Source organism: Anabrus simplex, chromosome 5, assembly GCF_040414725.1.
Source record: "Anabrus simplex isolate iqAnaSimp1 chromosome 5, ASM4041472v1, whole genome shotgun sequence".
In the NCBI taxonomy this organism is placed as follows: domain Eukaryota; kingdom Metazoa; phylum Arthropoda; class Insecta; order Orthoptera; family Tettigoniidae; genus Anabrus; species Anabrus simplex.
In genome coordinates this window covers 159,462,366-159,477,233 of record NC_090269.1, presented here as the reverse complement: position 1 = coordinate 159,477,233, position 14,868 = coordinate 159,462,366, and the positions used below count along the sequence as shown (strand labels likewise).

The 14,868-nt window shown below is 42.0% G+C and overlaps 1 protein-coding gene across 1 annotated transcript in view; it reads right to left on the bottom strand.

Annotated features, from left to right (window-relative positions):
* Window positions 1-8,292: 8,292 nt before the first annotated feature.
* The window catches only part of LOC137500992 (uncharacterized), a 35,210-nt gene continuing 28,634 nt past the window's right edge, over window positions 8,293-14,868 (bottom strand). Inside the window, exon 6 of the mRNA XM_068227796.1 lies at window positions 8,293-8,384. Coding sequence (XP_068083897.1) covers window positions 8,293-8,384 — 92 coding nt within the window. The remainder of the gene's footprint in view (window positions 8,385-14,868) is intronic.

Below are 14,868 nucleotides of genomic sequence, written 5' to 3'. Positions count from 1 at the left end.
AATTTATTTACATATTTATATTTTACCCATTTTGGAACATAAGTAGCATAACGACCTGCTGCGTCTTAACCAGAGCCCCTTTTCCCACCACTTTTCAGAGTTCCTGAAGGGCCTTCACAGCTACCGTAGCGGCCCCAGGGCCCTCGAAGTCCCCACTGTACTTCACCCCTACAGGCAGTCCCCTACTTGGGTTGTCCAAACCCCATAGACCAGGGGATGGAATTAATTTAATCACACACATTTTTTATTTACAATATCCTGCACTGGTCGAATGCCCTCTAACATTTCATTTATTTTCTCTGTTGTTGTTTATTCTCTTCTTGAATATCTGTACAGATTTTGGAAAAGGATCAAACACTACCCCTGGTAAACTGTTCCACTCCTTCACGCCCTTCCCAATGAATGAAAATTTACCCCAATCGCTTCTGCTAAAATTCCTTCTAATTTTGTACTTGTGGTCAGTTCTACCAATATAATTATTTTCCATCTGAAGCCTCTCACGGATATCTCTCCATGCTTCTTCTCCTGTATAGGCTCTATATAATCCTATAAGTCTAGTTTTCTCCCTTCTCTTACTTAAAGGTTCCCAACCAAGTTCCTTTAGCATTTCTGATACACTACTCTTTCTCCTGAAATCCCCTGTTACAAACCTTGCTGCTTTCCTCTGCACACCATCTAGTTCTTTTATTAGGTATTCTTGGTGAGGATCCCAAACACTGTTTGCATTATCCAATAATGGACGAACCATACTTAAGTAACTTTTTTCTTTTAATTCTTTGTTGCATCCTTTAAGTAGCCTCATTATGACATGTAACGATCTGTATGCTTTCCCAACAATGTCATCAACATGACCCTTCCAGTGCAAATTACTTTCAAATCTCACACCTAAGTATTTGCACTTGCCATCTTTAGGGATAACTACCTCATCCAAAGTATATTCAAATTTAGTTTTAAAGCTCCTGTTTGTAAATGTTGTAACAGTTGGTTTGTCTCCATTAATCTTCATATTATTTTCTTCAACCCATTCTTGGATACTCTCAAGGTCCCTTTGTAATTCTGAGCAATCCTCAATGTTATTTATTTCCCTATAAACAATTATGTCATCTGCATACAATCTTATTTTCGATGTTATATTGTTCCCTAAATCATTTGCGTATATTAAGAAAAGTAATGGACCGATTATACTACCCTGTGCAATTCCCTTCCAAACTTTCTCTTCCTGTGATATATAATTTCCTACTTTGACTTTCTGAACCCTTGAATTTAGAAATGTTCTTATCCAACGTATAACCCTTACGTCCAGTAATATTCCCTCCAATTTCTTTAATAATATTACATGTTCCACTCTATCAAAGGCTTTGGAAAGATCTATGGCTATGCAATCTAACTGGCCTCCTGAATCCAACTGATCTGATATGTCCTGCTGAAATCCCACCAGTTGTGCCTCGCAAGAAAATTTCTTTCTAAATCCATACTGGCTCCTCATGAACCAATTTTTATCATCACATATCCCTCTGATGTATTTTGCTATTAAACTCTCCAGTATTTTACAAACTATACTGGTCAGGCTGATTGGTCTGTAGTTCTCTGGTTTCCTTTTATCACCCTTTCCTTTATAAATTGGTATTATTATAGATTCCTTCCAGCCTTTGGTATTACACTATTAATTATGACATAGTCAAAGAGAAATTTTAAATAAGGCATTATATACCACCCCATCGTCTTTAATACCTCCCCAGTAATTTGATCACTTCCTGCTGCTTTTCCTTGCTGAAGCAGTTGGATTTCTCTGAAAATATCTTCATTTGTGAATGAGAAGCTTCTTGTTTCCCTATGTGTCTCTCCCTCTCTATCTTCTGTTATGGTTTCCAAGTCCTGACAATCTTCTACTGAATCTCTGAATTCCCTACTGAAGAGGTTTGCTTTCTCAGTATCTGTTAAATAGTGTTCACCCCCTTCTCCCACCATTGTAGGAATTTGGATTCCTTTTCCTTTTTGGTTCCTAATATATGAATACAGCTTTTTCCATTTCCCTTTGTGGTCATTACCCTCTTGAAGAATGCCATTCATATAATTCTCTTTTGCTTCCTTTTTCACTCTATTCAGTTCCCTCATTAGCTGTTTTCTAGTTTCTCTATTCTCCCTACCCTCTTTGATTTTCCTGTTTACTATTCTACATTTTCTTTTTAATTTTCTTATTTCCCTTGTATAATAAACAGGGTCTGAGGTCATTTTACCCTTCTTAACAGGTACAAATCTCTTCTCTCCTTCCCAAATGATTCCTTTAAATTTAGCCCAAAGTGTATCCACATTACTCCCTTCACTTATCCAACAACTGAATTGTGATTTAAGGTAAGTCCCAAATTCATCAACTTTAGTTTTTCTATATAATTTCTTGTCTTGTGTGACCCTCTTATTAAGCCTTTTTGGTACCAGTCCTACATCCATTATTACAGCCTTATGGTCACCTATTCCTTCAATTACCTCAGTTTTATCAACAATTTCCCATGGTTTAACCAAGAATACATCTAGTAAGTTATTGAGACGAGTCGGTTCTTGTACTACTTGTGTAAATCCTCCCTCCCAAATTAACTTATTTGCCAGTTTCTGTTCATGGGCTTCACTTGCAGCTCCATTCCATTCAACTTCAGGCAAGTTTAGATCTCCCCCAATTATTACCATATCATTATTATTGTTTTTATGAGTATAATCTATTATTTTCTCAAATATTTCCATGTCTCTTTCCTCTCTTCCAGGCCTGTATGTTCCTATAATTCCCACCTCCTTCATATTATGACAAACTAATTTTATCCCTAATATTTCATCCCTTTCATCGGTAAACCATTCATGTGAACAATAAGTTTCCTTCACCAGAATAAACACCCTCCCTCCCTTTTTATCTCTTCGGTCTCTACGATAGACTGTGTACCCTTCTGGAAATACTTCTCTATTACCCACCCCTTCTCTCAACCATGATTCTACTCCTGTCACCACATCAGTCTCATAAGATTCCATCAATGTACCGAATTTTAATTGTTTATTTACTACACTCTGACAGTTTACCAAGAGCAATCTCAGACCTCCTTCCTCCCTAAAACTTGACTGTTGCAGTTGGGTAACGTTTGACTCATGAGTTGAGAACGTCCCTGGAACCCAGATCCTTGTACATAGATCTTGATTTAAGGGCAGTGGCGGCCGGTCAATACGTGCTACCGGGCTCCAGCACGTAGCTCGGAACTGTAAGGAATTCATTATTATCATTACAATTATCCTGGTGCCTTTTCTTTGTTTTGAGTACGGTATGAATTTGTGTTTTGTGAAAATCAGGACGAGATCTGTCGAACACCTAGCTCTGTTCTCCCGGGGAACTCCTCTCGTGCTCATGTGAAATGAGCTCTGGCCTGTAGCCTGGAGGAAGCAATACGCAGGCGCAGCCAAGCTTGCAACACTCCCCGTAGCCGGTGGAGTATACCATCAACCGAGATCAACTTTCACTGATCCCGTCTATAGTTATTTGCCCTCCCGCAAGGGGGTAGAAGTGTTCGATGCCTCCTGCTACCCTGATGTTGAACGTAATAAGCGATTCTGCCACTAGAGAGCAGCATCGTCTGGGCTCAAATGTACAGCGTAACTGGGAAAAATCTATCGCAAACATAACGTTGTTATTAAGGTAACCAACCAATATCCATCTTCCTTTTGTGTCAAATATAAGGAATTCGTACGTGAGTCAAAGAATCTTGGACTGACCCTAAATGTTATACCGCTTTATAAGGTAAATTATGCTGGTAATAGAGGAGGTCTCAATGATTCAGTTGGTTGGCAGCTCTTTCAGTTGCTTTCTGCGGTGTTGGATCTCGCGGTTATATTGTTGGTGCGTGTTTTTCTATCACTGCGTTAGTGTTAAAGTTCATACGGAGATTTATCCAATTATTTATCCACTACAGTGTATATCAAGTGAAATTAAACTAGTGTTCTTAGTGAGGATCTATATTTCCAAGATCCTGTTTGCACTGAAGATTGAAAACAGCATATTTAGCGTTTTTTGTAGCACGTAGGACGATTTTATCACGAGCCGCCACTGTTTAAGGGTCTGGGTTTTCTGGCAAGTTTCCCTGTATGTGCCAGTTTAGTGGTATGGGTTTTCTTAAGTACAGATTAGTTTGCAAATCTCTGTTGATAATTGTAGCAATTTGTCTACAGAGATTTGCTTTTCCATTACCATTCAGACGTAACCCATGCCTAGTAAACATTTGCCTGCCAAGACCTAAAGTATCTTCTACATAGACATTTCTAAAACTCGTACATAATCTCTTGATTTTTATATTTACATCATGTACAGCTTTGTTCACACATGAGTCCCCTAAAAGGTCATACCTAGGTGGCACATTAACTACAATTACTTTCGAGTCAGGTAGTTTGGAAAGCTTACCTCTGAGAGTCATAATTAGTTCCTCACCTTCATTTGCAGCAATGTCATTTGTACCACTCACAATTACCACATAATTGTCTTTCTCTAACACAGGATCACAACTTGAAAGGACATCTTCAGTTTTGGCACATGGTTTTATTAGTCCTAAAACCTCAGTTTCTGGATTCTGCAGCTCATCCTTGATGCCTTCTGCCATACCCCGCCCTTGACTGTCTGCGTAGAGATGAATCTTTGGCGATCTTGACTTTCGGTTGGTTTTCTTCTTCTGTAGGTTACCTCCACTGGATTTTAAATTATTTGGAAAACTTGGAATGTCTTCTTCTGGAACTTGCTGAAGTAACTGAAATCTATTTTGGCACTGCAAAGACTTTTTTCCCGGTTTTAAGTTGTGCGTAGTTTCTCCCATATGTTTAACATTAGGCCTAAAATGGCTACGCGTCATTTCCGTGCACGGCGATCTTTCTTCTCCAATGTCTTCTTTATTTTCCAGTTTCTTTATTCTGTCCTTTAAGCTTTCATTTTCATGTTTCAGAGCGCATAAATCTTCTTGCAGCATTCCTAAAATCTTAATTATAGTTTAGTATGTCTCCCTTTCTTGTTGTTCTGCCTCACTATCGGTTTGTTTACACTCGGGGCACAGCCACTCACTTTCTTCAATATCAGTCCTATTTACAATATTTGCACAACGAAAATGGTACCCTTCATCACACTTACGACATAGAATCCCATTTTTAACTACTCTTCTGCATTTGCCACACTTTTCACTGCATCTTACACCATTATCTACTACGGATATCACAGACTCACACACAGTAGTCGCCATCTTACTACGGAGCTCCAACGGTTTTCCTATTGACTTCTTCCTTAGGAGGCTCTTCCTCGCTACCTACATTCACCGTAGTGGGTTGATCAGTTTTGGGAGGAACTTCCCCAGTTAACAATTGGGTAACCTTACTGGACAATTCAGAAAGATTTTCAAGAACCACACTAGCTTCCTTCCTCTGAACGTCATTCAAATTCAGAGACAACTGATCGTTAACTCTATTAGAAAAATGAAATAACCTGGCTTGCACACGTTTAATTTGCTTGGGAGAAGGATCATTTTCTTCAAAAAAGGTAATTACAGATGCCAGCTCAGTAGTATTGTCCGTGATCGTGGAGAGAGAGCCGTCAATTTCTTTCTCTCCCAAAGTGGGGATGGAAATGGGCAAATCAAGGGACTCTCTAAGCTTATTTGTGTCTACCGCAACCGTGCCTCCAGATTGCACGTTTCTAATAGTTAATTCATAGATCAACTCCTCCTTGCGCAAATAGTTAAGATGGAGAACATCGCGAGGGCCGGGCATGATGACAAAGACATTTTGAAAACAAACGGAAAAATCTAAAAATTCCAGCAACTGAGGAAATTGTTAAAGTTCGAATATAAGGCAATGTTTAGCCGCCAAAAGGGGCTAAATTGAGACCCATTCAACCACGCTCTGCTACCACTTGTTACCGTGGTTTGGTGGATTAGCAGAGGAGAAAGAAGGTGCGGGAGTGAACAGGTCTCAAAATACGAAATTAAAGTTAAGATAAAATTTAACAAGGTTATATTTTCTTTTCAAGATTAAGAAATAACAAATAGAACAGGTACTCAGTAGCCGAAACACAATTCGAAAATGTACAATTACAGTGATTACAGGATTTGGGCTCCGAGAGCCAGACACACAATTCTTGAGCTATAAGCCCAACCTTACGATATACAGAAATCAGCAAAGGGGCAGAAGACCCCAATCATGCCTAGGAGCACTTGCTCCTCTTTACACGGTAAAGCCTCCTCGAGGCATACAACAACTCAATTTTCAAGAAAGAGCAACTCGCTCTCAAGATTTAAGCCTATCAAAGGCCACACCAAACTCCACATTCAAGTTGTCCTCCAAGGACATGAAAACGGGGGTAAAAATACCCAACCTACTGAGGCCTATTAAGTAAAGAAACAGGTAAATTACATGGCCTCTAAAATACCAACTTGAGAGGAGGCGTTCTTGCACTCCTAATACACTTTATATAAAACCTACTTGGCACTAGGCCGTTACTGCAAGGGCTAATCCCATACTAAAGAGGTGACTTTTAGAAGGAAACAATTTACATTACGTTAAGGAAGAAACGGTTGTGAAAATAAGTTCACCTCAATGCAATATGAGTGGGAGCTCGAGAGGGTTAAGCACTCTCTATCCCAATATGTAGTTTAAAAGATAGAATTGATACTAAGTGTCTTTACATTTTAGGGAAAAGTTACATGGTGGAAAGGCTTCGGACCTGCCCCGAGAGTTAAACTGCTGAGCTGACAAGAAAAGAAGTTATTAAACGGCCATTACCTGGTGGCTGAACAGCTGCCCGAAGATAGTGGCGCTTCCCGCCCCCTGCTACGTACTTTACGCACTGATAGATGTTACTGAAGTGGCCCGGAGACCCAAAAATCAGCAGTTTATATACCCCCGTGGAAAGTTCGAGGCCTTTCAGGAATGAGAACACCCTCCCACAAAAAGTTTATTGGTTAACGACGAAAACCCCTACACTAGATGAGGAAGAAACACCTTATTGGTGGAAAATTAATTACAGAAAATTATGATTGGCCAGTTTCAAAACAGGCAGAAAGAAAGGGTTAATATTGCCAACTTAAACAATAACAGAAAGAAATTTAACATAGAACAAACTTATGAATTCAAAATTTCTCCAAAAACATAGTTCTTTCACTTCGCACTAGGGTGCACAAATGTAGTTCTTCAGTAGTTCCATCTGGAAGAGAATGTCCACACTTCTTACTACAGGCAAAACAAGAATACATCGAAAACGACCCAGTTCAGAAACTTCAAAATTTCCAAGTAGTGACATCTTCTGAGAAACTTGAAAATTAACACAGTGGATAAAGTTCAGACTTCCTCCAGTAGAGGAGTTTCAACTGGCGCAAGGTTTGAATTAGCGGCGTGGGGGGTGTACCACCCGGTACAATAAACACACACACTGTTGATGGAACGATCAATAAGACAACCCAGTCCAAAAAAGTGCGAGTTTTATTTTTCGAGAGGAACGTTCCAGGAATTTTTATAGTAGAGACATTTGCAGGGAAGCGTCCAGACGTTTTGGGTTTGTTGTTGCGATTTTTAGATTTTAGATGGCATTCCCCAAGGCGCTTCATTTAAATGAACGAGGCGGATGTACCTTCCGGTACAATTATTGTTCTTCTTCTTCTTCTTCATCTTCATCTTCTCCTTCTTCTTCTTCTTCTTCTTCTTATTATTATTATTACTATTATTATTATTATTATTATTATGTAACACTTATTTCGCTTCATTACGAATTAAGGAAATATGGATAAAGCACATAGCAACTATTTTGGGCAACTTTGTAATTTTTCATTCATATTTCTGGGCAATTTTCCCATTTTTAAGACCGAGCTCGATAGCTGCAGTCGCTTAAGTGCGGCCAGTATCCAGTATTCGGGAGATAGTAGGTTTGAACCCCACTGTCGGCATCCCTGAACATGGTTTTCCGTGGCTTCCCATTTTCACACCTGGCAAATGCTGGGGCTGTACCTTAATTAAGGCCACGGCCACTTCCTTCCCACTCCCAGCCCTTCCCTGCCCCATCGTCGCCATAACACCTGTGTCGGTGCGACGTAAAGCAACCAGCAAAAAAAACTCTTTTTAAGTCAATTTTTAACATTTTCTAGGACATTTAACTGCACGCTGGTCTCTCTCGTATATGTACTCTCTGAAGACGAGCCAGGTAAAAATCCTTGACTTCTCCTGAAATTTACGCAGGCTCGCTACCCGCATAGTTCATTAAATGGAGGTTAATTGCATACCGCGAGACATTAACGCTCACATCATAGTAGTTTCATTTTTCATGTTCTTAGTCTTGGTGTAGGGTACATTGTGGTTGTTCCTCAATCTTCTAGATCTCTCCCCGCAACCTGCAACATTGAAGGGTGGCAATCTCCGATTTGTTGTAAGATAATTGACGTGACGCTTAACCTTTGGTCGCCAGTTCTCTTCCTTCAACAGGCGCAATCCCCGCCTGGTAGGCGTGATGATATTGTCTGATATCGTCGAGTCCCGTTGGTCACCATCACAATAGATGCAGTGGGTTCAATTTCTAATCACTAGATTGCGTGCCAAAAGGCTGGATTCAATCCCTTTTTTTTTTTGGTAGTTACTTTACGCGCCGACACAGATAGGTCTTATGGAGACGATGGGACAAGAAAGGGCTAGGAGTATGAAGGAAACGGCCGTGACCTTTATTAAGGTACAGCCCCAGCATTTGCCTGGTGTGAAAATGGGAAAGCACGGAATACCATGTTCAGGGCTGCCGACAGTGGTGTTCGAACCTACTATCTCCCGAATACTGGATACTGGCCGCACTTAAGCGACTGCAGCTATCGAGCTCGGTGGATTCAATTCCTAACCCGTTCGCAGTGTTCATATAGAGTGATGGCACATGGCGCTGTTGGTGGTGATTTCACCGTCAGATGGTGACGTTAAGCCTTGAGCAAACCCACTGGTTTTAATAGGCAGAAGTAGGCTAGGTGCTGCCGATATTGTTTGAGAATTTCATGACGAAGTAGTATAATTGGACAGTTCGGCCGCCACCGCCACCGCGGGCTCACAGAGGCCACCTCCACCGCCACTACTGCCAGAGGCCTCCCAGTTGCCTCCTCCACCACCACCACAGCCAGAGGCCTCCCAGAGGTCTCCTCCACCACCCGCGGGAAATTTGAATTTGTAAACAAAGCCACGTGCTTTTTGACAGCTATCATCGACAACAACGCATCGCTAACCTCAGTACTGCCATCTTGACGGGCCTAAACCTCAGTAGTGCCAACTTAACCCAACTAGCGCGAGGTAAACAAAGCCACATGTTTTTTACAGCCACGTGCTTTTTGACAGACAACAACGCATCGCTAACCTCAGTACTGCCATCTTGACAGGCCTAAACCTCAGTAATACCAACTTAACCTAACTAGCGTTAGATAAACAAAGCCACGTGTTTTTTGACAGCTGTCATCCGCCATCTTTAAACCACAGAGCACCGTGCTGCCCTCTTTATCGCAGTAGCTGCAAATTCGTCACCTGTCATCGGCAGTGCTGCCATCTTGGCGGGCCTAAACCTTAGTGCTACCAACTTAACCTCACTAGCGCGAGATTGGAGTCGGTAAACAAATCCACGTGCTTTTTTGACAGCTGTCATCCGCCATCTTTAATCTATAGAGCACAGTGGTGCTCTCTTTAGCTACTTACCTTTGAAATGTGGTGGCGGATAATTTGAAAAATGCTTTTTGACAGCAGCCATCTTTGAGCACCGTGCTGCCCTCTTTAGCTAGATACCTTTGAAATGTGGTGGCAGGCAATTCCACATGACAGCAGCCATCGTTAATCAAGAGAGCACCGTGCTGCCCTCTATGTGGTGGTGGCAATTTGAAAAATTCTACATGCTCTTGTTTGGAAACAAACTCACGCGCTTTGTTGACAGCCGTCATCCGCCATCTTTAATCAACAGAGCACAGTGCTGCCCTCTTTAGCTAGATACCTTTGAAATGTGGTGGCGGCAAATTCCACGTGCTCTTGTTTGGAAACAAAGCCATGTGCTTTTTTGACAGCTGACATCCGCCATCTTTAATCTATAGAGCACAGTGCTGCCCTCTTTAGCTACTTACCTTTGAAATGTGGTACGTCACAGCTGTCATCCGCAGTGCTGCCATCTTAACGTGCCTAAACCTTAGTGCTACCAACGTAACCTTACTAGCACGAGATTTGAATCGGTAAACAAATCTACGTGCTTTTTGACAGCTGTCATCCACCATCTTTAATCCATAGAGCACAGTGGTGCCCTCTTTAGCTACTTACCTTTGAAATGTGGCGGCGGATAATTTGAAAAATGCTTTTTGATAGCAGCCATCTTTAATCCAGAGAGCACCGTGCTGCCCTCTTTAGCTAGATACCTGTGGTGGCAGGCAATTCCACGTGACAGCAGCCATCTTTAATCAAGAGGGCACCGTGCTGCCCTCTTTGTGGCGGTAGAAAATTCCACGTGCTTTACAAACTCACGTGCTTTTTTCTGACAGCTGTCATCCGCCATCTTGCATCACAAACCTCAATGCTGCCATCTTTAGCTAGATACCTTTGAAATGTGGTGGCGGCAATTTGAAAAATTCTATGTGCTCTTGTTTAGTAAACAAAGCCACGTGCTTTTTTAACAACTGTTATCCGCCATCTTTAATCAATAGAGCACTGTGCTGCTATCATGCGGGCAATTTCGTCAGCTGTCATCCGCCATCTTTAATCTACAGGGCACCGTGCTACCCTCTATGTAGTAGCGGGCAATTTGAAAAGTACTGTAATTGTCATTCGCCATCTTTAATCAAGAGAGCACCGTGCTGCCATCTTTAGCTAGATACCTGTGAAATGTAGTGGCGGCTAATTCCACGTGCTCTTGTTTAGTAAACAAAGCCACGTGCTTTTTTTGACAGTTGTCATCCACCATCTTTAATCAATAGAGCACTGTGCTGCTATCATGCGGGCAATTTCGTCAGCTGTCATCCGCCATCTTTAATCCAGATAGCACCATGCTGCTCTCTGTAGTAGCGGGCAATTTGAAAAGTTCTGTTAGCTGTCATCCGCCATCTTTAATCAAGAGAGCACCGTGCTGCCATCTTTAGCTAGATACCTTTGAAATGTGGTGGCGGCAAATTGAAAAATTCCACGTGCTCTTGTTTAGTAAACAAACTCACGCGCTTTTTGTCAGCTGTCATCCGCCATCTTTAATCTATAGAGCTCAGTGCTACACTCTTTAGGTACATACCTTTGAAATATGGTGGCGGATAATTTAAAAAGAAAAATTCTACATCAGCCATCTCTCGACGCTAATTGCACAAGATGGTTGCTATACATGACTCCTTAAAGGTGCTTATGCAAGATGGCCGCTATACATAGGTTCTTATGAAATGCCCTTGGGATGCTTGCGCAAGATGGCGGTTATACAAGGCTCCTTATGAGACGTCCTAGAGATGCTTGCGCAAGATGGCGGTTGCTCTTATGAGGCGGCTTAAGGGTCCTTGCACAAGATGGCTAGAGATGCCCTAAGGATGCTTGCGCAAGATGGCGGACGCAAGATGGCGGCTATACACGACTCCTTATGAGACGCCTTAAGGGTGCTTGCGCAAGATGGCTGCTGCTCTTATGAAAAAGCTAGCTTAGAGGCTAACGTGCCGTGCTAGTTCGATTCATTAAATTTGGGGCTTAAATGCATAATGTTAAATATCTCGAAAACGGTGCATCGTAGAGCAAAAATCGATAGGTGATGTGTACACGCTTTGAAACATGGCAATTCATACTGCTGGTCTGTTCCCAAGACCTTTAAGCATAGCTAATCCTAATGCTGCTCTTAACGGCGTCGAACTAAGGATTGATTACGTGACCGTGACGTCACGACCACGTGCTCTTGTTTGGTAAACATAGCCACGTGCTTTTTTGACAGCTGTCTTCTTGACGAACCCTAACCTCACTTTGAAGGACAATAGAGCGTCGCTAACCTCACTGCTGCCATCTTTACGGCGGTAAACCTCAAGGCTGCCACCTTATGCATGTTATAGCGCGGAATTTAAAATCCAACAACGGAACATTGTTAACCTCACTCTGTCATCTTTACGGCAGTAAACCTCAAGGCTGCCATCGTATGCATGTTGTAACGCGGAATATATAATCCAACAACAGAACATTGCTAAAATCTCTGCTATCATCTTGAAAAGTTCAGTGTTCTAAACACTAGTTCGAAAAACGTAACTCATCGCACCTCGGGGATTTTATTAGGTAAGACGTAACCCCTAGGTTCCATTCCTTGTTCTGAACATGAAGCCATTTACAAATAAAGATTAATTTTCTACACTTAACAAAGTACAAGCGTTCTTGCTGATAGCGATCGATGAGGTTGTTGCTCCTTTAGCCCTTTAGCCCTTTAGCCCATTAGCCCATTAGCTCTTTTGCCCATTAGCCCTTTTGCCCATTAGCCCCTTAGCCTATTAGCCCTACAAGGAATGTGCGGTAAACTAATCTTCTTAGAACAAAGGTATCCCCTGACATGTTCTAAACAAATGTTGTATCGAGTACAGTGTTCGGTTCTACTTATTTAGTGTTCTAAACACTTCAATCAATGTTCCGATCACATGATAAAGTTAACGGCATAGAGTGCAGTTTTCGATTCCAGCCTTGTTACGTTTCTTCTGTGATTTGCAGGTCTAAACATGCTTAATGACGTCATCACTGCAGCACGTGCTTACTCTAGCTATTCCGATGCAGGTTTAACCTTGTTCGATAGAGCTATGCCTTGACATAAGAGGAGGCCTTAACATCTTATAAAAAAGCACGTCGAATTTTTCAAATTAGCCGCCACCACATTTCAAAGGTATGAGGTTTAGTGCTGTAAAATACCTGCACGATGCAAAGCTAGCTTTCTTCATCAGAGCAGCCACCATCTTGTGTAAGCACCTCTAGGCCGTATCATAAGCAGCTGTGTATAGTCATCGTCTTGTCGCTGCTACCTCCCGCAAGCACCCCTAGGGCGTCTCATAAGAGCAGCAGCCATCTTGTGCAAGCGCTCTTAAGCTGTCTCTTAAGAAGCTATGTATAGCCGCCATCTTGTAGAAATAGATAGCTGTCAATGCCAAAGGGCCTAAGTAGGAATCGAACCGTCGATCTCATCATTAGACTATGTTTTTCTTATGCTATCATGTTCCTGATACTGCAAACCTAGGTATCAGGTGGAAAAATTTTGTCCGTTTTCGAGATATTTAACAATTTGCATTTAAGCCCCAAATGTAATGAATCGAACCCGCACGGTACGTTATACTCTCTACCATAGCTAGACCTGATCATGTTACAAAGACTTGCTTCATTACAAGCTGAAACAGAGCTAATGCCTAAGGGCCTAAGTTAGAACCGAACCGTTGATCTCATCATTAAACTATGTTTTTCTTATGATATCATGTTCCCATACTGCGACCCGAGGTATCGGGTAGAAAAAATTTGTCAGTTTTGCTCTACGATGCACCGTTTTCGAGATATTTAACATTATGCATTTAAGCCCCAAATTTAATGAATCGAACTAGCACGGCACGTTAGCCTCTAAGCTAGCTTTCTTCATAAGAGCAGCAGCCATCTTGCGCAAGCACCCTTAAGGCGTCTCATAAGGAGTCGTGAATAGCCGCCATCTTGCGTCCGCCATCTTGCTCAAGCATCCTTAGGGCATCTCTAGCCATCTTGTGCAAGGACCCTTAAGCCGCCTCATAAGAGCAACCGCCATCTTGCGCAAGCATCTCTAGGACGTCTCATAAGGAGCCTTGTATAACCACCATCTTGCGCAAGCATCCCAAGGGCATCTCATAAGAACCTATGTATAGCGGCCATCTTGCATAAGCACCTTTAAGGAGTCATGTATAGCCACCATCTTGTGCAATTAGCGTCGAGAGATGGCTGATGTAGAATATTTCTTTTTAAATTATCCGCCACCATATTTCAAAGGTATGTACCTAAAGAGTGTAGCACTGAGCTCTATAGATTAAAGATGGCGGATGACAGCTGACAAAAAGCGCGTGAGTTTGTTTACTAAACAAGAGCACGTGGAATTTTTCAATTTGCCGCCACCACATTTCAAAGGTATCTAGCTAAAGATGGCAGCACGGTGCTCTCTTGATTAAAGATGGCGGATGACAGCTAACAGAACTTTTCAAATTGCCCGCTACTACAGACAGCAGCATGGTGCTCTCTGGATTAAAGATGGCGGATGACAGCTGACGAAATTGCCCGCATGATAGCAGCACAGTGCTCTATTGATTAAAAATGGCGGATAACAGTTGTCAAAAAAGCACGTGGCTTTGTTTACTAAACAAGAGCACATAGAATTTTTCAAATTGCCGCCACCACATTTCAAAGGTATCTAGCTAAAGATGGCAGCACTGAGGTTTGTGATGCAAGATGGCGGATGACAGCTGTCAGAAAAAAGCACGTGAGTTTGTAAAGCACGTGGAATTTTCTACCGCCACAAAGAGGGCAGCACGGTGCCCTCTTGATTAAAGATGGCTGCTGTCACGTGGAATTGCCTGCCACCACAGGTATCTAGCTAAAGAGGGCAGCACGGTGCTCTTTGGATTAAAGATGGCTGCTATCAAAAAGCATTTTTCAAATTATCCGCCGCCACATTTCAAAGGTAAGTAGCTAAAGAGGGCACCACTGTGCTCTATGGATTAAAGATGGTGGATGACAGCTGTCAAAAAAGCACGTAGATTTGTTTACCGATTCAAATCTCGTGCTAATAAGGTTACGTTGGTAGCACTAAGGTTTAGACCCGTTAAGATGGCAGCACTGCGGATGACAGCTGTGACGTACCACATTTCAAAGGTAAGTAGC